This window comes from Rhynchophorus ferrugineus, unplaced genomic scaffold, assembly GCF_030347505.1.
Source record: "Rhynchophorus ferrugineus isolate W39M unplaced genomic scaffold, kcgeb_rfMv2 rfM4, whole genome shotgun sequence".
In the NCBI taxonomy this organism is placed as follows: domain Eukaryota; kingdom Metazoa; phylum Arthropoda; class Insecta; order Coleoptera; family Curculionidae; genus Rhynchophorus; species Rhynchophorus ferrugineus.
In genome coordinates, this window is record NW_027472583.1 from 38,241,935 (window position 1) to 38,266,021 (window position 24,087).

Consider the following 24,087-nt stretch of genomic DNA (forward strand, 5'->3'; position numbering starts at 1 on the left):
AGTAACGCTTTGTATCCTCCTGATTATGCAGAATATCTTTTATGACCTATTGTGAGATGTAATTCCACTATTTCTAAGATGTGAATATTTTTAATAAATAAATCTTTATTTGATAATAATTTCATATGAATTTAAATAGGACATCAAAGGTGACAGTTCAACGATGCACACAACAGCTGGTATATCTGAGATACTTATTAAAGAAACCCGAGCGTGTTCTTCAGTAACCCTGCAGATATACTACACCATTATAATCATCTACATGCATGCATTTCGACTACAAGATGCAGCATCATTCCTTAACTTATCCACTTGCTTTATTACATCTATTAGGTTTCCACAGTTGTATTTATATATCAGCAGACAAAGAGATTTGTGTTTTCTCATCCATTCAGTATTTAAATATTTTTAATTATACTAATTCAGGTGGTAAGCCTTATATTTTGGTAGGTCTTTGAATATCGGAATTCACTGGGTCAGATTGTCTGAACGCTGCTCTAAAACTGTCCATGATAAAAAATGTCGCCAATATTGGATTTTCGTGATGCAGCCTTATTTTGCATGACTCGAATAAAAAAAGGGAACTTCACGTAAGGCATCTAGGGATATCTTTCATAGATACCGAAGCAGTTAAACTCGCAAACCGATTTATAATAGTTCCGTTTGTATTAATTCTTACAGTCAGTTACGAGGTTACTCTAACAGTTGTATTTTATCTAATGGTTTAACTTTAATTATTTCATAGATCATTAATTTATAAATTTAATGTTTTAAAATTCAGAAAAACTTGATTTTTGATGATTTTTCATGATTTTTTCTTTTACCCCTGAAATTTCCTTTCACCATTTACACATAATATCTAAATATTTTCCAATTGAACATATCAAAAATGTTTCAGATTGTATATCAAGAGGCTTAATACAATAATGTAAAATAGAAATATTATACCAAAATATTAATTTAGGTTTTGTATAGAACACATAGAACTATAGAACAAATTCATAGATTGCTAAACCAAATAAATAAATATCTAAATACTAAAAAGTATTGATCGGCTTCATTCCTGGGTATATCCCAGGCGTTTGATAAAGTCGGATTCACAAAGATGCATGTTAAATTTGAAAAGCTTCTCCCTCATACACTCTTTTAGTTAAAATATTATTAATCGACTAATATTGCGGAGTTAACCAACACCCATATTCATAAGTTGACTTATTTGGTAAATATACGTGTAAACTGTCATGGTGAAAAACTAAAGAAATGTTGTACTGAAGAGCGTTAAGGGCAATTTTAGTATAACTTTTGTAGACTAATATTTATAGATCTAGACTTGTAGTAATAATATTATATGATGTACTAACATGTGCTTTGAAAAAAAGCTGAAGCTGAAGGGGTATTTGTCATTCATATCATTATTGTTAAATTAACTATATTATTAATAAGTTCAGTAATAAAAAGTAATATAATTCAGTAGTAAAAAAACCTAGTTTTTCAGTGTTACAGGGAAAAAATATATTGTAGTTGTCCTAATCAAAGTCTCAGTTTCATTCAAAGTGACTTTCTTATTATTCTTACTAAATTTTAATGAAATCGCTGGTTTCGAAATTTAAATGAATAAATCAAGCTACCAAGAATTCATCTAATCATTCCAGTAGTAATGTTACTTTTCTGTAATTTGTAGCTTTTCTTGTTAGTGGTGATACGTTTTCATATCTTTTGTGTGAGTTAATTATTCGCAAAAAAATTTAAAACATTACAGTTCTAATTAAAGTGTATCTTTCTTTGAAAATCATTAAACTTGCTTTCACCACTTCGTTTAACTTTGTGTATTAATGAATTCTAAAAAGTTTAATGGAAAAGTACTTAAGAACTTCAAAAAGAGAAATAAACCATTATTCCAAAGAGAAGCAAATATATAATAGTGCCAAATTAATTTCTGGTGAATGAACATTAGCTAACCTCACCTCTTCACCTCTTAATAGGAGCAGGTGTTGAATAATCCCTTATTCATTATCAACTTATTCTGATGTATAAAATTAATTAAAAAACACTGAAAGCTTATACAACTCCGTAAAATCAAGCTATAATATTACTAATTGATAATGCAGGAAATTTTGAAATAATAACATAGCAATCCCACCTAATAATTTATTAGCTTTGCTTAAAGACAAAATATACAATTTGTAAGTTATACAGTATTGTTTATAACAAATATTAAAATAATAATACATAACATCCTTTGCTCTACATTAAATAACTACAATATTGTGTATGTACAGGTTTGATTGCAGAGATAGCGAAAAATTTTACCAGAGATAATAAACGAAGATCGAAAATAAGAAAAACCCTCTGTGTAACAGATTGGGATATAATAAAACAGTTGCGAAAATTTGAAAGGAAATAATATTAATAAAGTATAATATATATCATATATATTTACATATATTTTTACATCGTGTGATTTCAAATTAATTAATAATGTCTAATCAGGTATATATAATAAAATAAAACAAGACTTTCGACCACAGTTATTGAATGTATAATATGTCAAAACAAAAAAACAAGTAATCTTCTGATGATGTAAAAACGAATTATCTAACAAAATTTTATAAACATTATACATTCATTAGTTGATGGTGATGGTATGTATATATTAAATATCAGCCAATATTACACCATCTTCTTCATGGACTTAAAATTCCACTAACAAAATTATTAAGAAATAATATAATTTTAGTACGCTAATATCTTTTATTTGGATACGTTTTGTTCTGTTAGTATTTTAGAAATAATATATTAAATGGATAAATAATTTTGGGTGGCTTTGCCACTTTTTATGACTAAGAAAAAAATTGGATAACTAGTTTTCTAAAAATATATACATTTACATGCCTTCATTCTTACATACACATACTCCAGTGCTAAGTAATTATTATGTTTTTTAACCAAGATAGAGTTCATGTTATCTTCAAACGAATCTAAGAATATAATGACTAGATTTAATGTTATAGAATCGCTACTAGTAATGCTGTAATGTCACAAGTCGAAATATACGGGAGCCCGTGTCTTTTGTTGAATAGTCAGTGAGCTATATTATCGTGAAGGAATTGGTTTATATGAGGATGCTAATAAAATGACCTCATATATTGAATTCTTAGTATCAGAACTCAATCTTAGTTACAAGGTACAAAAAAGACTGTTAAGAATATCAAGGAATGGTTTTTTGATATTACCAATACCATTACAGTAAAGTCTTTGGCTTGTAGTGGGTTCACAACCCTTGTACCAAAGCCTCAGTGACATTCTTCTAGCGTACAAACGTACAACAACAAAGAGAAAAAGAAAAACAATCTATACAAAGGTAAATAACAAAGAATATGTTGAGCATCTCGCTATTTCATTCTGTTGAGGACATAGTCTGCTGCCACTACTAGTCCCTTTTGGTAGGGGCTTTCCTTGAACATATTTGCTATTCTAATGGCCTCGGAACAGTGTTGCTTGGCGAGGAATTGGGTCTGCTCTAGGCCTTGGCTTTTGTGGACCAGCTCGAAAGCTTTCTCCACATCACCAGGTTCTTGGAAACGCCGCATTATCATTGGATTGAGTTCTGGATACTGAAAATGCAGAAGATTAGTGAAATAGTCCTATAACTTTGATGGAAACTATATACTTTTTCACAAGCGAATAGAACTGGGGCGGTAGCTAAGCCTAGTTTAAGATCAGCCGCTGTTGGTTTACCCATGGCTGCTGATGATGATACGAAATCTAATAGGTCATCGACAAGTTGGAAGGCTAAACCCAAGTTTCTGCCGTATTGATACGTTAAGTCTGATAATTCTTCATCAGCACCAGCTAAAATGGATACCTAAAAAATAATTGTTTGTTGAAAGTTTCTAATTTTTATTATAGTGATAAACATCACTCAACAACACACAAACTATTTTGATGTTGGAAAACGACAGAACTGTGTTTGTTATATAGAGATTCTGTCAGTTTCTAATGGTTATTAATGTTTCATATCCTATATAAGTTATACATTAATACTAATCATTCTGAATATAAGATCATAATTATTATCAATCATTATAAATGTAAAAAATATAAATGGAATCAATAACAATATGGATATATCTATGCATTATTTTTTAATAAACTTTTATGGGTAAATCCATGGTTTGTTCGTTACAAACTTGGACTGTGGATTTCACAAGGTGAATTTTGGTGTAGGGAATTTAGAAGCAATTAGAGAGGAAGTAGGATTAAAAGCTGTAAAGTAAATTTAGAAGATACATTGAGGATAGTAACCATGTTAATCGTTTGATGAAGATTTAAGTAAAATTTTTAACTATAATGGGAGTGATGCAGAAACAGAAGAAATCACAAAGTAGAAAAAAGTATCAAAAAATTTTTATTTGTAAAGAAAAACAAATTTGATAATCAAGTAGCAGAAGAGGTGCTAACTATTGCATTTCACATATAATGAACACTGATAGTATATAAAATATAATGCATTCTGATTCTGAGTATCATTTGCTTCGGTCATCAATGTTAAATAATGTAAAATATTCAATATATTGTGAGTCTTATTATTTATTGTCAGAAATTTAAAAATAGTAATATCGTCTATTATAATATAATAAAATTGTATATAATAAGAATTTTATAATTCTATTTATCTTACTCATTTTTAATGAAATTTGGACATAGTTTCATTTGGTTATGGCTAATCAGCAAGCCTCCAGAAGTTTTGATGGATACAATTTATGATAACTTAATATCGTCATGAGTTATTAGAAATAGGAAATGATCATCAAACAAGAAAATACATCACTTGAAAAATTGTATTCTTTGTTTATAAAAAGTGCGGCATTTCATGTTACAAAACCAAAACTACTTTACCAATTTTACATTATTATTTTATAGCGTCATTCATTGCATACTAAAAATATCTTACGTTAAAAATATTTAATTATTTATATTTTAGTCACACTTCATCAATTATAAACTGAGGAGAAATTACAGTTGCATAAGACAATGAATCAATGCTGTGAAGCTTTAAATAAATAATGTAAACTACTGTTGATTGTGTAATACATGATGGGAGGGGCTTAAAAGTGTTTCCCTAAAGATATGATATTTAGATATATGAATCATTATTTTTATTATGATTTGTTTATGTAGCTATTTGTTTAGAACACTTGTTAAATATACTTAATTAAATTTTAAGGAATATGAAGGTTAAAAATATGTGTAAAGTTTATGCGAAAGGAAAAGTGATAATTTATAGGTGATGATTTTAGTGGGCAAGCTGAGTTAGCATTTTTTCAACAACAAATAATATATTGCATAAAAAACAATATTATCTGATTTTCTAAAATACACTGATGAAGATATTTTGACAAAAAAGTGAGATATTTATTTACGAAGTTTATAAATGATTAGTTATATTACAAATGCTTAGTTTTAAAGAGGCTATTTCATAAATTACCTGTTATCATCCATAAATTGCTATTAATGATCCACGCTTAACAAACTAGGACTGAGAAAGCACAAACATACAGAGAGCGTTTATGAGTATTATTGGATAAATATTCAAATCGAGCATAATAACCATATGGTATAGAAATGTGAATAAAGAACCTATAGACAAATATCTACGATTTATAGTAGTTGTTCACAAAAACAAGCTTTTATTAAAGACAAAATATGCTGTAATTTTTAAAAGTAACTGGCGTAATTAAATTAACGAAAATTTGGCAAAAATCTGAAACTGATAAAATTTGATGAAGTTATTATTGTGATAAACAAGAGTAGAGAATTGAACATTGTCAAAAACAGTTATTTTAATTCCTCCAAACATATTTTGTGTCTTGTTCATTAAAACATTACATATTATTAATACTAACCGATTTTACTGAGTTAGCTATCAAACTGGCCGTCTTCCTATAAGTCTTCGTTAGATAGTGAGCAAACCGTTCGTTCTCAGTTTCTTTCGAGCCCAATTGCATGAACTCACCTTGGACCAAGTCGGAAACAACCTAAAAATCAAATTGTTATTGTTGCTTGTCGCGCTGTTCAATGTTATTTCTATTAGCAGGTTTGAGGTACCCACCTGACTAAGAACTAAAGTAACGTCGTCGTTTTTTAATCGAGCAATCATCATTGAAGCCACCGCCAAAATAAAATCACCGGCCATTGTCACCTGAAACAGAAAATAATTGATTAATTAATTAATAGTGATATCAATATTATTTGAGAAACTGATGCTAAAACGCATTAAACCATTTATAGAAATATACATTTCCAGTTTGAATTTCGGAATCACCATTCGACAATCGACCAAGTGCACAGAGTAACAGCGGTTGTTGAAAAGGCATTCGAAGAAAAGAAATACTGCCCTGCAATATTCCTGAATGTCTCACAAGCTTCTGACCGGGTATGGCATTTGGGATTAATCTACAAGATGAGCAAATTGTTACCGCGGAATTATTGTCGACAGCTGGAATAATATCTTTTCGAAAGAAAATTTAGAATTTATCATGAAAGGACATTCTCAACACTTAAATTTATTTCGGCTGGAGTTCCACAAGGTAGTGTCTTGGGAACATTTCTATATCTGCTCTATACTGCTGATATCCTAATAACAAAAATATGTCCATGCTAATTTTGCGTTGCGACGAATTGACAAAAACTTAATTATACCATTTGACAGATACGCGATTCCGCATGCATAATCAGCTAAATACCTCGGAATATATCTCGATGGTAGGTTAAACTGGAAACATCATGTGAGACAAAAAGCAGAGCAAATTAGACTCAAAGTACTCAACTGTACTGGTTAATCGTATAGATGCTCTCAATTAGATCTAAAATCAAAAATATTGGTTTATCAGTCAATCCTAAAGCCTATTTGGACCTATGGGGTGCAAATATGGGGTTGCACTAAAACATCAAACAAATTAGTAATCTAACGCACCCAAAACAAAGTTCTACGATTAATTACCAATGCTTATCGCTACATTACCAAGGAAGATCTGCACCATGATCTCGGAATCAAATGGATACACAAAGTGACTCAAGATTTCGCCCTAAAACATGGAACAAGGTTGCTAAATCACAGCTACGTAGAATCAATACAGCTACTCGACAACACGCGAGAAATCAGAAGATTGAAGCGAACCAAACCACACGAACTAGTTTAGTGTATAAGTGTATTTTTAAGTTTAGCTTAAGTAGATTAGTTTAATTCTAATTTGGGAAATACATACTGATGTATTCCCTACACGCCTTGCTTGTATATTAATGCAACTACAACAGAACAGTAGTAATAAATTATTGTGTGAATTAAGATTGTAATAAGCATATTGAATGTAAAATGTAATTAATAAAAAAATAATAATAGTGAGAATATGAACCAGTCATTAAGATTCAGTTAAGATATATAGATAGAGTCATATTTGTATAATCCTGTATCAACATATCAACTTGGAAATATTCTTATTCATTTACAAATTACAGTAGCATTAATTGTAGCCGATACTTATTTATAGCAAATAACCGCCAATATGTATAACAAATGTTACTGTAATAAGAATTCTACTCATTTAAAAAAATAATACTTTCGTTGCTATTGAAGCCAAATAGTTACTTGAAAGTTGTGCTCAAGGGAGTATTCTAGTCTAGAATTTGAGAATAGTGTAAAATTGATAGTTACATATTTTCAAAGCTTAACCTGTTAAGAATATACCCTTAAGAAGATTTCTCAGACTTAACTTATTTTCGAATATATATGTTATGTTAGCTGTTTTCTTAATGCTAGTGCGAGCGTAGTATCAGAATCTCCATATATTGTTTTATCGTATTAAACTAAAAAAAGTGAAACAAAATTGTTTCATCAAATTACGGCTGTTCGAAAAATGAAAAATATTACCATTTTTTTGAATATTTTTAATAGGAAAAATCACTTTAAATTTCATGTAAATCGGTCTAATAGAAGTTGAGATATAATGTCAAACGTTTCGAAAAAAGTAGTTTCGAGAAAACGCGTTGAAAGTTTGTTTTTGTTTTTCCGGTTAAGGGCATATTATTAAAGGGTTAAGCTTTGGAAATACGAACAAAACATTGATTTTTTTTCTAGAATCAAATTTTTAGTGTTAGTGTGGCCATTAATATTAATCTAAACAAGTTATTGGAAAATCTGTAGTACTTTTTGTGATATTATGTAATTAAAAAATCAGTTCTTCTCAGTAAAAAAGACAGTTTTAAATGCATTTACAATTATTTTAAAATTGTTCTATTGTTCGTTTTGTTTTATAAGCATGAAAATTTCGGTTATATGTTTCAAGATATCTTGATTTCTTATATTTTGATTCATTTCACTGTTCTTTTCACAGGTATATTTAGGTCAACACCATGATTAAAACAGCTAGAATGCTCTACACCAGAATACAATGTGTATAAATAAATGTAATTCGTGTGATTTTGGTTCAAATGATGATGCGAGATCCTTCCATGAATTTGCTTGTACAGACAATGGTTACTACTTACTAACCAATGTTTCTTTAAAATGTACCTCTTAGACGGATCGAATGATATTGCAAAGTTTTAATGGGATCCAGTTAGAGCAAGTGCAGGAGTTTAAATACTTCGGATCGGTAATCGCCCAATCACCAAGTTTCTCTAAGATGAAATATTACAGTCAAGTCCAAAATCTATCTAGAAAACGCTTATTTTTCTATATAGCTCCTAGACTTGGACACTGTTACAATCTAACTGTAAGTATCTGTAAGCTTGGTCTTTTAGATGCAATGCTTAAGGTAAATTCTACATGTTTCTTTCTAAGATTGTATTGAAATGAAGTCATTCATTTAGGATGCGACAGCGAACAGCTCTGCAAAATACAAGGATCAAGTCACTCTCCCAGAAAATGACATGAAAAATAGCAGATTGACATTGTCCGAGGCCAGAACAGTTGCAAGCAATTTCCAACTAGAAGAATGTTCGAAATACTGCCGTACCAACAGCAGCGTCTGTCTATACTCTATACGATACTACTCTTTACGTCGATATTCTCTCTGAGCTGCTGCTGTGGGATTGATGACGTTGATGATAATTGGCATGTTAAGAATGAAAATGTGATGTAAATAACGCATTTGAATGTTTTCAAGTCTGGAGAGTTGAGTTAGTTTTGTTGTAATAGTCAAGTTCTCGAGCTGCAGAATGTTGAAGCTTTTGGTTTTGTTTTGGTATTAGGTATGTTGAATGTTGATTTAATTTTTTGTTAGCAGTACTACGAATTAATTATTTTCCTAGTATTTGAAAAGTAGCTAAATCTCCTATCGAGCTAAAAGTTTACTACAAATAATATCGAAAGTTTTTGTGAAATTATACATAAAGAGACTCAATAATATAATAGAAGAAATAAAGATTATTCCAGAACATCAATTTAGGTTTCGTAATAAGCACGATACTATAGAACAAGTGCATAGATTTGTAAACAAAATAAATATGAACTTAAATGCTAAAAGATATTTTTTGCCTATGTTTCTGGACATAACTCAGGCTTTTGATAATATATAGCACACAGGGTTGCAGCTTAAATTAAAGAAACTCCTCCCTCGTCCATGTTTTCAGTTACTAAAATCTTATCTCACAGTTAGACTCACGATTATGATTCGACAACAAGGTAATATACGAATTATTACTTAAGCCTATTTGGTCATATGGAATCCTACAATAGGACTAACTAATTAAGATAATATTTTACACAGGAGATCACTTAATGAACTGATTTTCTATATGTCTTGTAGATTACTATCATAAGAAATGCTTATTGCCCACTGGGCAGATTATTGAACCACTAAGAGTAATAATAAAAAATAATATTGTTAGAATCTCGTATTATTATTAGAATTTGTAATACTGTAATACTAATTAATACTAACCATAACTTATAATGAATTTGCTGAATTTATTTGTTAAATATGCTTGCCTCTGATCTCCTCTGGTTTAATCAAATGTAGCTTTCGTGTCTGCTAAACGATGCTGATGAGCAAATTGTCTGTTTCTTTAGCCTACTTGATTACTTACGTTGGGTTAAGTAAAATTTTATGAGACTTTCACCTACTTTGGTGGAACTTGCGTTTCATCTCAATAGGTCAAAACGTATTAAATATAACAAAAAAATCATTCTTAATCATGTTTTAAATGTATATAATTTCATAACAGGGAAATGATATTTTGAATGAAGGGTAATTAATTCAGTTTATTTTGAAAAATTAATTAAGTTCGCGGTATATTAGATAATCGGTTATAATATTCGCGATGTTACAACGTGTGCTATCTTACAAAAGCATCTAGAGGCAGCAGTATTGTAGCAATATTATCATTAGCGCTTAGACGGCGTGATTCCTACATAACAAACGAAAATTGATGTAACAACATTCGTTGTAAACATTCAAGGTAACAATGATTTAATTGTGTATTAAGTGTCACAATATGCGGTGATTATTTGAACAATTGGTCAGAAATAATGGGTGCTTGTATTGAAATAGGCATCCTTTATTTTTTAAAGTGGTGTAGTTTCTATTTGTTTTCAATTTTTGGAAATATGGTTTCATTTTGAGGTTTTTTAAATAAATAGTTTAACTTATAATTCTAAATTTAAGTGAGTTTTATTGGTTAATATTTTCTTGATATTTATTTTCTTAAAACGCAGACGGAGATATGTACCCTTCAAAGTAAAAAAATTTTAGACCTTTTTTATTTTGGGTCATTTATATTTGAAATAGTTTGAATAATAATGTAAAGTGAACTAAATGGGATTGGCGGTTTTTTTTTATTGTGGGATTTAGGTATACCTAGCCTTTGTCAATACTCAGCAACAGAAACATTCGCCATAAATGGCAACATGTCCAAGGGACTTTAGAACTTCATAAGAGTTAATTTGTACGCGACGCTCTGAGTCGCTACCTTTTTTAAAATCTATTATTAAATATAGGAAAATGTACTGGCTAATTGGAAGACAATCACAATTATCAGTACATAATAAATTGCTATTATATAAGCAAATACTAAAACCTATATGGACAAATGAAATTCAATTATGAGGATGTTCTGCAATGAGTAACATAAATCAAATACAAATTTTTCCTGAAAAAAGTCCTGAGAGGTATTGTGGGTGCAACCAAATAATATAGGACTGATTATCTACATCGAGACCTTCAGATACCCACAGACAGTCAAGAAATAAAGAGAATTGCAAGCGGGCACGAGGAAAGACTCTATTCTCAAAAGAATATTGAAATATTGCAGCTCTTGGATACCACCAAAACAGGATACAGACTCAAAAGAATCAAACCATCTGATCTTGTGTAGTGTTGCGAAGTGAGGTGCAATGTATAAATATTATTTCACCAGAGACTGAGTTAGGGCCGATGGGTCCTCCTAGTTATATACCTAGATTTAAGTTAGCATAAAGATAAATTGTAGGTTAGACGGGAACGACTAGTAACAATATATTAATTAAATAATAAAAAAAATCTATTATTGATAGTTTTGTGTTGCCCAACCTTAGTTTCATCAAATGGTGAGTTTGTTCACAAAATATTACAGTTTTCTCTTTTTAATTTTATTTCATTCTATTTATTTCATTAATTATTTTCTATTTATTTATTTCTTTATTTATTTATCTATTTAAACATTTATCTTTATCAAATTATATTCTTTATTAAAATATTTTGCTCTATTTTATTTTATCATATTAATTCGTATCTTTCCCATAATTCTTAACTGACTATATAGCAAATCTATATGTTAATCGGATGAGCAAAAATTTTGCCTCTCTTTTTGAAGAAAACCACTGGAGGCGTCCGTACGGCTAAAGCTTATATCGCGGAAGGATTTCTAGGCCTAATATTTTTGTGTAATATACAGTACAAATAAATATATTCCAATAAAACGGAAAACGGCCAAATCAATCTTGAATAGCCATCAGATCGATGAAACAGAGCATATAAATAAGTTCACCGGGTAGCCGTGTGGGCTAAGGGTTTAGCTCGCCAAATATACATACTTGGATCGCGTCTCGCTGGTGCTGAAGCTTTCTTTTTGAAGTTTAAAAATAAAATAAATGATTCTAATAAAATTTCATTAAAATTAAGTGAATGTTTGTTTTTTTACATTTTAAATGATATTAAAACGCAGAGCGAGTGACTAAAATATTATTAAACAAAGTTATTTTTTAAAGCACTGTTTTTTGTTACTTTCGGTTATCCCCGTATTATTGGAATTATTAAAGAGTTATGGCAAGTTTGAATAAAAAACGATTAAGAATAATATGGTCACGTAAAGTTATATTTGACATCTTTTGCAGAGAAAACAAATTAATGTGCCCGCTCTATCGGAAGATGTGAAAGAACAGCTGTGAAAGGAAAATCCGACATATGTGAAAATTTCATCCCAATATAGATTACAAAACTCGAGATATACAAGATCCCGAGAACAACAAGGATCGTCTGTTTTCTTTGCTTGCAAGATATTAAAGTTTTCGAAATGATGTCTAGTGAAGAAAAAGAATAAAAGAAAAATTGTTCTTATCTAAGGACTGTTATTAATTGAAATGCTTCTGGAGATTGTTAATTTAGTTCTGTTAATTTAATGATTGAAAATACATTCCTTAATATACATTTCCAAACTGTAAAAAATAAAGTACTCAACTGTGTTCGTTATTATTTTAATATAAAGCTAAAGTCAAATATCGATTTCAAAATTGTTTTATTCATATATTCTCATTTTTAATATTCAAACTTGTGTTACGTTATTTATTATTCCATACTTATGTTTGTAACATAAAATTAAAGAAAGATCATGTGTACCTATATTTGATTCACTGAAGCTGTTACATTTCTGAAAATAATCTTACTTATGATTCTTTGTTATAATATTTAATTAATTTACATTAGTAATACTTGATATGAGATAGTTTGCATATATTTTAATATACAGTCTGATCTTATATTGAAAATATTGTGAAAACAAGTTTTAGTAACATAATTTTTAAATTGGTCGCTGTAGCCATCACATGTCAACATCTGCGAATAACTGATTGTTAAAAGTTCTTTTACAGATTGATCTGAGCTTTTGTCTAAACAGTCTTACAATCCAATGTTTTCGAATGTTTTTGGTCCAATAGGCGGTTTTTTGTTATTGACATCAAAATCGCCATTTAATTCATTTAAATTGTTGAAACTAAAACAGCCAATTTGAAAGTGACGGGATATCATCACTATAAGTTTCTAAAAATGTTTGGGTGGGTCAGATTTCCAGATCCACCAATTTTAAATCCAACAACAGAAGTAACGAATACCGAAAATGCAATTCTGAGTGTTCCGTGATTAATTAACATACGTATATACTTAATAACTCAATAATAAAAAATATAGAGAAATGTCAAGACCATCAAATTTAATAATTAGGTTAGGTTGGTAAAAGTTGTTTGCATTAATAATTCCTATAGATTATAGGATCTAGGGATAGATGACCAGTTCTGTTCATTAATACTCAAAATGAAATCATTAGCGGAAGCATAATATCAAATGTTATTAAAATACATTTCCTAGACATATTTCACACCAGAATCAATGGATCATCTGCATATATTCCCAATTAATTTTTACGATCCGGGTGTTTAATAGTGAATGTAATGAATACGTTAATGAATAAATGAGAATATAAAAATAGTTAGTAGTTAATGATGGACCTCAGTCGTAATGGCATCATGACCACTATCAACATAATTATCTAATAACACTCCCACGGGCAGCATTTAAACTCTTGAGAAATCATCGGCTATAAATCGTGTCTAGGGCAACGGTTTCTTGCGTGTCTAAGATATTACGTAAAATGCTTCATTTTTATTCTATTATCTCTAGCTATTTAGTACAGTAATCGTTCTTTAATAAGGAATTGGCCTAGTTTGGTTAAAGACTTAGACGTAGCAGAAAACATGTTATGACAAATTTATAAAAATTATACAAACTAAAGTAAAAGAGTCACTTTTTAAAGGATAGCTTAGTTGCCATACTCTAGAATAGTTTCTTACGTTAGTAGAAAAAATGTGCAGTGTCAGTTATTATGTTAAAACCTGTATGGACTTACTATGTGTAATGATGAGGACGGACATATAAATATTATATACATCTAGTACAAATATACCGTCGAAGTATCTATCTATATGATGATATCTATCTATCTATCTATCTATCTATATATATATATATATATATATATATATATATATATATATATATATATATATATATATATATATGATCAATCATATATGATGAAAATAAATAATGTCGAGGTGTTACAACCGCCGATTTATTCAGAGATTGAGTAGAAAAAACCCTGCAAACTAACGTAGTCAAATTAAAATACGTGTGAAAAGTGTATATACATCAACGCTACTTAAGTTTGGAATAGGGACCTTAGATCTAGACTTGAATAATATTTTGGAGACAAAATTACTAGATAGTGGAAACTAATTATAATAGAAAAATTAAAAAGGTTAAAAGGAAGCAAAATAACAAGTTTTCAAGCCTGTATGATGTTAAACCATGAAATGAAGTAATTTAAACCATTCGGAACATAGTACCATAAATAATCTCAAGTATGCCTATCACATACGCATCTATTCAATACTCTCATAACTTGAATATTAAAATGTTAACAAACGTCAAATAATAAATCCAAAGTTAGCATATATATGTCAAATGCAAAGTGAACTGTTTTCTCACAGCCTCGGCAAAATCGACATTTTGCTTGGAAGACACAATGATCAACTTTAAAAAAAGACATGGATAAGCGAAACGTGGAAAATAATGTGTTAGTTTAGAAACATTATTTTTCACCGAAACACACACAAACAGGCTAAAACTACTTTAACAAGTGCAATGTCAGTATCTAGAAATTCTAAACAAAAATGTATTTTAAGTATATTATTCTGTTAGGTTGATTGAAAGTAAAGTGTTGAAACACAAAGCACAAAAGAAACAGTAATAGCTAATATGTCGGTCTTGGTAGTGTATTCCAATGTCGCTATGTACTTTATGTTATATTTTATAACTGTATTTGTTCCTTATCCAACAAGGAATAATCATCAAAATCACGTCAGTAACTAGGCTGGTAAGACTGGATGTATTTTAGGATGGTTTGTAAGTTGATCACTGGCTATATCGATATATATATATATATATATATATATATATAAAATTTGTCTGTTTATATAGTTGACGACTTCGTGGCATTTTTAAGGGTCGGTATCTTACCGGTAAGGTATCAATGCAAACTATTAACGTAATAGTATAACTGATGGATGATAGCTTTGACAGTTCTTCGCGTAAAGTAACAATTTTCCATTTAGTATTGTTAAGTTATTCAATATAGAAAGGCGCTAGCCATGGAACACTGAAAAGTGAATTTTCGACATTCATTACTTCTGTTATTTGATTTGAAGATATATGTTGCTGAAGCCTATAGAAAATTATAGTAATTTTTATGGTAACAGAACATACTGGACGATCAAAAAGTTCGAAGACCGTGAATTGCAAGATTTATTGGACGAAAACCCAATTCAAACTCTCAAAGACATTTCAGATAGCTTAGAAGTTCATAAATCAACTGTTTTCTGATGAAAAAATCCAAAAAACAGAAAAAAGGGGTTATTACACGAATTGAATGAAACTGATATGTCGAACCATTAACTAAATTAATTATGAATCAATCAATTGGAAGTTTATTAAGTTTGATTTTAATTCTATGAAGAATACCACAAACTCTTTATGTTTTGGTTCTTATACTTTGCATATGTGAAGGTTTGTATAACTCATTGGCTCAAGTGACCCCTTTGGGTGGTTTAATAGACTCGCCTGTGTTGGGGTCTAATGAGCTGTATGCCTTTTTTCATTATAAAGTAAATTTAGTAAAGTAAACAACAAATTTCAGGAAAAATGTTGATCCTAATATGCGGTGAAATAAATAAACAAGTGATTTAAGAGTAACTCTTTTCTAATTTTGAGTTGAACAAAATCCTGATCGAGTGACTTCGCTCTGTCCTAGTGTATTTCGAGCTTCTAAGATCCAATGAAGCTGTTGTGGTAGATGTTAGAATGACGTATTGTCGCAAAAAAGACCAGGAATAGAGAGTAACAGACGAAAAGTCCTCTTGCATGACAACGATCGGCCACACCTTATAAGAATTGTGAAGGACACATTGTTGCAGCACGAATGGGAAGTTGTGCGGCTCCCAACGTACTTGCCAGACATAGAGCCTCCTGATTACCATTTGCTTAGATTGAGGTAGCATCTTTGGGTTTGTAAATGGTTGGTTTGGTTCCGAAATGCTGAAGAAGTGTGAACATGAATTAATTATTGGATTGTTGCCAAACCAACATCGGTCTTTCGACATGGCATCGTCATGTTGTCAGAAAGATTGGAACAAGTTATAGAAAATGATGTAAAATGTTTTGGTTAATATATATTGTACCAAAATATCTCAATAAATGCATTTTTAAACTGAAACAATGATCAGAATACATACAATCAATTGTCTCACGATATATTTAAAATTTTAACACCATTCACTAAAAAGAGGTTTACGTGACTATAATCCATGGACATCCATTTACAAGGTGTGATCCGGAATCGGATCTCGGGTTGTAATTATCTTTTTTTTTAGTGATTCGGAGTATATATGGTCTAAAACGCGTAATAGCAAAATTTTTGTCAGCTCATTTTGTTAAGAGTTTAACATTTACGTACAGTATATATAGTATGTATGTATGTATATATAATGTATAAAGAAAATATTTATATAAATTGCACTTACATACAATACCTGTTCAAATGTTTATCGATGCAACAATAGAATCAGTAAAAAACTTTTACAATGTTGTTTGCTTGAAGGTAAGTAATTTACGCAAAAATGTTTCTTATTCTCTTCTAATGTCTGTAGTTTACAACATAATTGAGTATACAATATTTGGTATCTCACGAGTTTCGATACCGAACTATAAAAAAACATGATCTTACGGTCTCATGATTTCTGGTAGATTTCAAGGATTCAACGATTAATTCCGTATAAATACACAATCTTTTGCCTTGAAAAAGATGCATGTTTTAATGGTTGGTATGAAGACCTTAAAATTATCAATAATGTTCGATAACCTGCTGGGTGAGTTTAATAAGGTCATTCTTAACAAGACTAAGATTGTAATTGTTGGGGTAGGTCTGGTAAAATACCAGTTTTGTTTTAATTAATTAAAACCGAATCTGAATTTAAATTCATAGCTTCTATAGTCTAATAAATAATATAGTTTAACATATTATGCGTATAATTTTTTTAGAGTTCTACTTTACCTTGTTTGATAAATATGAATATCAATGACATCACTTTTTTGTTAATGTAAATTAATGATGCTATATGGATGGAATCAAAATATTAATAATTTACCAGTTTGAAGGTAATATATGAATAAAATGTATTTTATATCTCAACAAACGTATGCTAATACCTTGTGAATATTTTCTGGATATCGTTTCTTAACCTCTGATTCAAGACCAAAGCAGACTGAAATCTCATTCATAGTAACAAAACAACTCACAAAATTAATTTAGTACTTTTTATGTGAATACTCAAAAGCTAGCAGTAACTAATAAAATAAATGTTTTAGATGTTTGAAATCTGTAGGTAATAGTTGATTCGCAAATCCAGCATTTCAGTAATACTCCAAGTCTAGAAAATTTCGGGAATATATCTGACAAATCCAGAGGGACTAATAAATTTTTTAAACTGTTTCAAATCGCTTCGCGGAATTTGCAACGCGAGGCTATAATTTGGAACTAACGACTAAATAATTACCGATTATTCCACGAATTACTATCAAGTCTGAATATGCTTTTTCAACATCTACATATCTACATATTTTAAGAGGGAGTTGTCATATATCATCCGTTACGGATCTGACTATTGCGGTCATGTGCAAGGGCCATCTGGTTTAAGACTACCTAAAGGTTGAACGAGTCAGGTGGGTTTGGTATTTTCTAATAATAAAGGTCTATTAAACCCTCAGTATCGTTTTGTATCGCCGTTCAAAAAGTAGCCTATTCTTGTTTTAATAAACAGTTTTTAAAGTAAGTTAATAGTTTTTGTTTTTTAAACCCTCTCAAATTGTATAACTTTTATATCAATGTGCAACAAACAGAGAAACAGGTTTGCGGACGAGTCATTCAAACGAATTTTTTATTAGATTTTAGTTTATCGTCAGATTTTATTTTCGCAAAACAAATAGGAGTCTAAGTATCTAGTTTTTTTATACCATATTTTCACTTAAATTTGAAAAGGTGAACATTGATTTCTGCAGAACAATGTGTTTTCATTAGGAACTTACTCAAATCTAATGAAGATTTTTGGTTTATTTTAGCATAAGCTTGAAGAGAGCTATGATATTTGTTATTGTTATGATGATAGTAATGAAATTATTACAAAAATATTACAATTAAATAATGAAATGGGATCAGTGGATTTATAAAAATGCATTTACTTTCATATTTAGGCCCAGATTGATGGTTTATTTAATAAAATGCTACCAAAAAATATAGCAATTCGCCATAACACTAATTAGAAAGTTATAGATGCTATTTGGAGGCGGCAAAAATAGGGATAGATATCGTTATTTAAAAAAAATATAACATAAAAATAATAAAAGTACAAGTATAAAGTAGTAGTAAGTAGTTTTATGGATTTTATTAAAATATATGTTTTCTTTTCAAGAAGCCTACGATAAAAACATTATTATTTCCGTTTTTAATTGATAGTTTTCCTTCGTGTTCTTTTTTCTTGCACAAATAATTTTCAGTATTTTCTGCAATTTTTTTTCAGAAATAATATATTTTGCAAAACTAGTAAATACAGTAGAAAATTATAGCAGGAATTTTGAACCCCGTTTTATTTCAGGATCCTGGGAAATATAACAGATATATTTAAATTAGTATTAGTTTACAAAAAAGCTATAAAAAACCTAGATATTTTCGTTCAATATTCCGCCTTGAAAGACTTGCCTATTTAGAAGGTTCATGTAAGGATTGAAACTTTATTAATAGTCTTCAATGACTTGTTGACTGACTTAGTCAATGTGATTTTAAAAAAATGTAAACACTAAAATTGTTGTGGATGGTCGGGTAGAATACCTGTTTTGAATGATATGTAAAAATAAATATTTTTTACAATTACGGTATCGATTTAAAAAAAAGAACACACTTGCTCAAATACAAAAAATAAATACTACAGTAGTTTCTATCGTGTTATATTATATTATAATGGGATAATATCGAATTTTATGGTAAGTTAGCTTGGGAAAGTTACTTGATCTGCATCAGTTCAAACAGTGATGGAGTTTAAGGGGAGTTTAAAGTTTAACAGAAAAAGAGTTTAAGGAACTGTAGTTATCTTCTATATTATATAAACATAAACCAACGACTATTGCAACTATCCTGCCTTAATCACTGCTCCACCAAGCCGGCATAAACATGAAATGCTGTTCGTTACTTTCGCTAAAACCGATTTAGTTAATTTAGGTTTTGAAACATTTGTGGAAGAAATGTGGGAATTTTTGGGGTATTTTAGGGGGTATTTTTAAATAATTGCAGGGATGGTTACTTAGTAGGGGTGTTGTTACCACTGGCAGATGCAGATCATCAATTCTTACCAGTGACTGGGCAAAATGGGTGCAATAAGTGATACGAATTTCATGGGTTCAACTTACCTTGGGAAAATCCTCTATGGAGATATTAAAATAGTATATTAAATCATATTAATTGATGTGCTTTTTAAACAGTGATGGAGCAAACCTATTTTAGGCCACAGTAGTCATAAATGCATAAAGAAAATATAATATAATTCAAAAACTAGTGTTTTTTTCAAACAAAGCTTTCACAAGTGCATAAGAGTATGTAAATGTAAATCATAAATGGGAGTAAATCGATTTAAATTTAAAGCCTTCTGATAATACCATATTCAATTTAGATGGATCTGGTATATATCACTATTAATTTATTCTCGAGTATATTTCGTAAGTTACTAAAAGGTTGTATTGAAATAGCATGAATATCTCGCATATATCAAGTGTTACAACGAATCAAATGCTTATTATGAATTTTCATCTGTCACAGGTCAAGGCTGAACTTTTTTTGTTAAGATTTTCTGAAAGAGAAATCAAGTGGGTTACCTTGGATCAGAATATCGGCCAAAAGCCACAACAAAAGTCGTAATTCCAAGACCTTTAGACTATTTCAAAAATGAAAAATATTTGATGATAAAATTATAGATACAATTCGCTTTATATAATGCAAAATGGTAAAATAATTGTATTAAAACAGTATTCCAAATTCCTTTATATATTGCTCCTTAATAGATTAATTATGCAATGACCTATAAAGGGAAAACATATTTATTACGGTGTATATGACATTCACTGCGCATATGGCTATCGATAAATTACTATGGACACAGAAATACACAGGTTAATCGAAGAGTTTTTGATATGCTTATAGGACATATGTGAACAGTAATATAGGCATACGTAATTCCATTTTCGAAAACTTCGGCGTTAAATCTGACAAATTCCGAATAACACATGATAATGTCATATGATCACATTTTAAATTTATCAATGTCATAGCCCAGTCGTCATAGAACTGATATAAAGCTTTGTCGTTATTATGCTAATTTGTTTATTTTACTTAACTACTTTTAAGTCTATTTATCAAACAGAAACAAGCTTAAAGACGAAACATTTATTTATTATTTCTTTATTGAACCATATCTGGCCATTTTATTTTAATTTTCTTGAGTCTGCATCCTAATGCAGTGCTAACATGGGAATGGAGTCTTCCCCTATGTCTAGTTGCGAATTTCCTCTATGACATTTATGAATCCGAAGGTCTCCGTGTAAGTAAATGTTTCGACAGTATCTAGGTGCATTCACAATACTTACCAGGATTTTATCCAAGAGAAGTGAATAGAGAAGTGACCAAGAAGGTTGCAGGAAGATATGATATTACTTCTCGCAGAATATCCCATAGAAAATAGGAAAATAATTCCATAAATCCATATAAGTTTTAGAATCTGCTTATATAGAAGCAAATTATTATGTACGAATAATTTAAATGTTCTTCCAAATAATCACTACTTTTTTGATATGCTCCTTCCAACGAAGTTTTGCATCAAGATTCATACCAAGGCATTTAGCATTTCTACTGTATTGGATTATTCATATCTATTAGTATCTGAAGAGTTGGGTCGTAGTGAATTCAATATATACTGATTTACTGTCTCCAATAGCAACTATCGCAGTGTCATCAGAAATGTAGTCATAATATTTTATTTTAAGAGTTCAGTGTAATGCTTCGGTAACATTTTATGGAGTTTATATATGTGTTTCTTATTTCAGACTTTGTGGAAGGCTTGTAAAACGATTGAGAATATTGTTGATTAAATATTTTTGTAAGTAACTGAAGAGAAATGAAGTTTGAAGTGCATTTGGTTAATTTACTTCTGATAACTCTAGTTATTTTAATCTGGTTAATATTAATTTAATTTCTGCAATAGAACAATGTGTCTGAGTTTAGAATTTATATATATATATATATATATATATATATATATATATATATATATATATATATACCTACCTTTTTATGATTCCACATTACGTTGACACTTGGTTTTCCTCTCCTGAAATCTGATTGATCGATCACATCATCATGAACCAACGAAGCTGTGTGAATCATTTCGGATATCATGGCCACCTCTCGTTGTGAAGCAAGAAGTCCGCTGAAATGAAAAAGAATAATATATAAAATGCATTTGGGAGAAAATATTTTCGAGCATATTGTATGGACCTTTCAAATGCACAATAGTATGGCTTCATTCTAGAGATATGCAAATGACAACCCAAAATTACTTTTTCCCCGGCGTTGTATATTTTGTGGCTATGATTTCCATCCTCAGATAATGTTTACGTGACATCATAATATTACAAAAAATATTTAGCATTTTCAAAACCATATTATTATACCATATATCCATATCAGCATCTATATAATATATTCTCGTTTTCTGGTTCATGTACATTTTCAAGTATGATGTAAAGACTTCGTGGGACTTTAATGTCTATATTAGAGAGTACTTAATTGTCCATTTATTTTATAATTTATAAGTTTATTAGTTAATTTCTATAAAGAATTTGATACAAAAACATTCCTTAAAGTTGTAATATAATATGTATATTTACATCACGTGGCTATTATGACCGTAGGCATGGAGGGAGCCATGTGTTTTATTGTGTATGGTGCAACGAGTAAGATCGTCGCTAAGATAGGGTTGTTTTATAATGCAATAAATAAAAACTTTCAATGTCGCTTTCTATAGCAGTTCAACAAGTCGCCTCTTCTTGCCTCAAATAACATACTACTAGGTGATTTGATTGAGTAGCAATTACATATTTAGAAAGATATTCGATAAGAGTTGACTTTTGGAGTACTAAAAGATATTCTGACGTCAAATTTAAATGCTGTCATAATGAAAATTATTAGTAGTTGAGACCAAAAATGTGATTTAAATCTAAATATTAAGAGCCTATGCATTTATTACCGATAGTGATCAAAATTTTTGCGAAATTATGCAAAATTATGAAAATTTTGCCTAATAATATATCAGAAAAAGAAATATTATTACAGAATATCAATTTGGATTTGGTAATAAGCAAGGACCTGATTTGAATGCGAAAAAATATTGTTCAGCAGCATTCCTGAATATATTTCAACCATCTGGACATAAAGCTTCTTTCCTATCAGTTACGAAAATCTTATCTCACAAATAGACATTTTACCATAAAATAAGACGATAAACACACTGAATTACATCCAATATATATAGCAGTTCCACAGTGCAATGTACTGGCTCCAATAATCAATGTACTGGGTGAACTTCAGATACAGCTGATCTAACGACTACTGTGGCATTACACAAATATCCAATAATAGCATCAATCAATCTCCAAATACAACTCAATAAAATATAATGCAAAATACAATCTACATGTTATATATATATATATATATATATATATATATATATATACTAGTTGTCATAAGAAATACTTATTGCCTACTTTGCAGATTGTTGAATCACTAAATAATTAAAATCTAAATAATAAAAAGGAGGTTTGCGTGAGAGTAGAACATATATTTGGCAAGTATTGTTCAATGAAACATATTATTCATCTATAATCTGACAGAAAGTTTAAGGACAAAATCAGAAGATGAGAAGGAAGAACCTTTCCAATATTATTAGGACCTAGACGATGACGTTATGACAATACATAATATTTTAAATATATTTAACGACTAACGTTCAATGAAGTACCTTGATTTTATGCTTCAAGGACTTTGCGTATTGGTGGATACTTATGTAAAACATTTCCGCATTGTTGGCATAATACCCAATCAATGAATTATTAAACATGGAGTTTAATTCATAATTAGTCGACGACAGTTTTCTGATATGGATTTATGAGTATTCGCTATGAATACTAAAGAGGAAAAACGTTCAGTACCGAAAAAGATTTATTGATGGTAATTCCAATAGGGAAATATTATTAGAGGGATTACACATTAAGGAAAACCAATTTTTCATTGTACTAATATTTAATTTAAGAGATGACAGTGTTAAGAGTTATACGTGACAATAATTATTTTCTGAATTATACTATTAATAAATAGTGATTACTGGATAAATACAGAAGGGTATAAAATTATTAGTTTTATTACAAAGTTATAACTGCGGTTCTATTTTTCTACAAAAATGAATGTAAAATTATTACTAATAATAAATGGCACAAAAAGGGAAAAAATAGGTAAATTTAATATTTCTTGATGGCCCTTTTTCCCCAGTGATTTTATTATGATGTATAGGAAAACGGAATTTTCTAAATTTTAGATTTCTATATAACTGTTTCTCTTTACGTG

At 29.7% G+C, this 24,087-nt stretch overlaps 1 protein-coding gene and 1 long non-coding RNA gene across 6 annotated transcripts in view; one reads left to right on the forward strand and one right to left on the reverse strand.

The window, feature by feature from the left end:
- Positions 1-2,134: 2,134 nt before the first annotated feature.
- The window catches only part of qless (decaprenyl diphosphate synthase subunit 1 qless), a 101,023-nt gene continuing 79,070 nt past the window's right edge, over positions 2,135-24,087 (reverse strand). For all 5 annotated transcript variants that reach the window (XM_076403652.1, XM_076403654.1, XM_076403655.1 and 2 more), the window contains 5 exons: positions 21,751-21,892; positions 6,113-6,202; positions 5,907-6,038; positions 3,671-3,865; positions 2,135-3,614 (listed from right to left, as the gene is read on the reverse strand). In XM_076403652.1, the coding sequence (XP_076259767.1) occupies positions 3,393-3,614; positions 3,671-3,865; positions 5,907-6,038; positions 6,113-6,202; positions 21,751-21,892 (781 nt within the window). In that variant the 3' untranslated portion in view covers positions 2,135-3,392. The remainder of the gene's footprint in view (positions 3,615-3,670; positions 3,866-5,906; positions 6,039-6,112; positions 6,203-21,750; positions 21,893-24,087) is intronic.
- Positions 9,042-12,761, forward strand: LOC143195951 (uncharacterized). The gene is made up of 2 exons (XR_013005623.1): positions 9,042-9,252; positions 12,374-12,761. It is a non-coding gene; the product is annotated as an uncharacterized LOC143195951 (long non-coding RNA).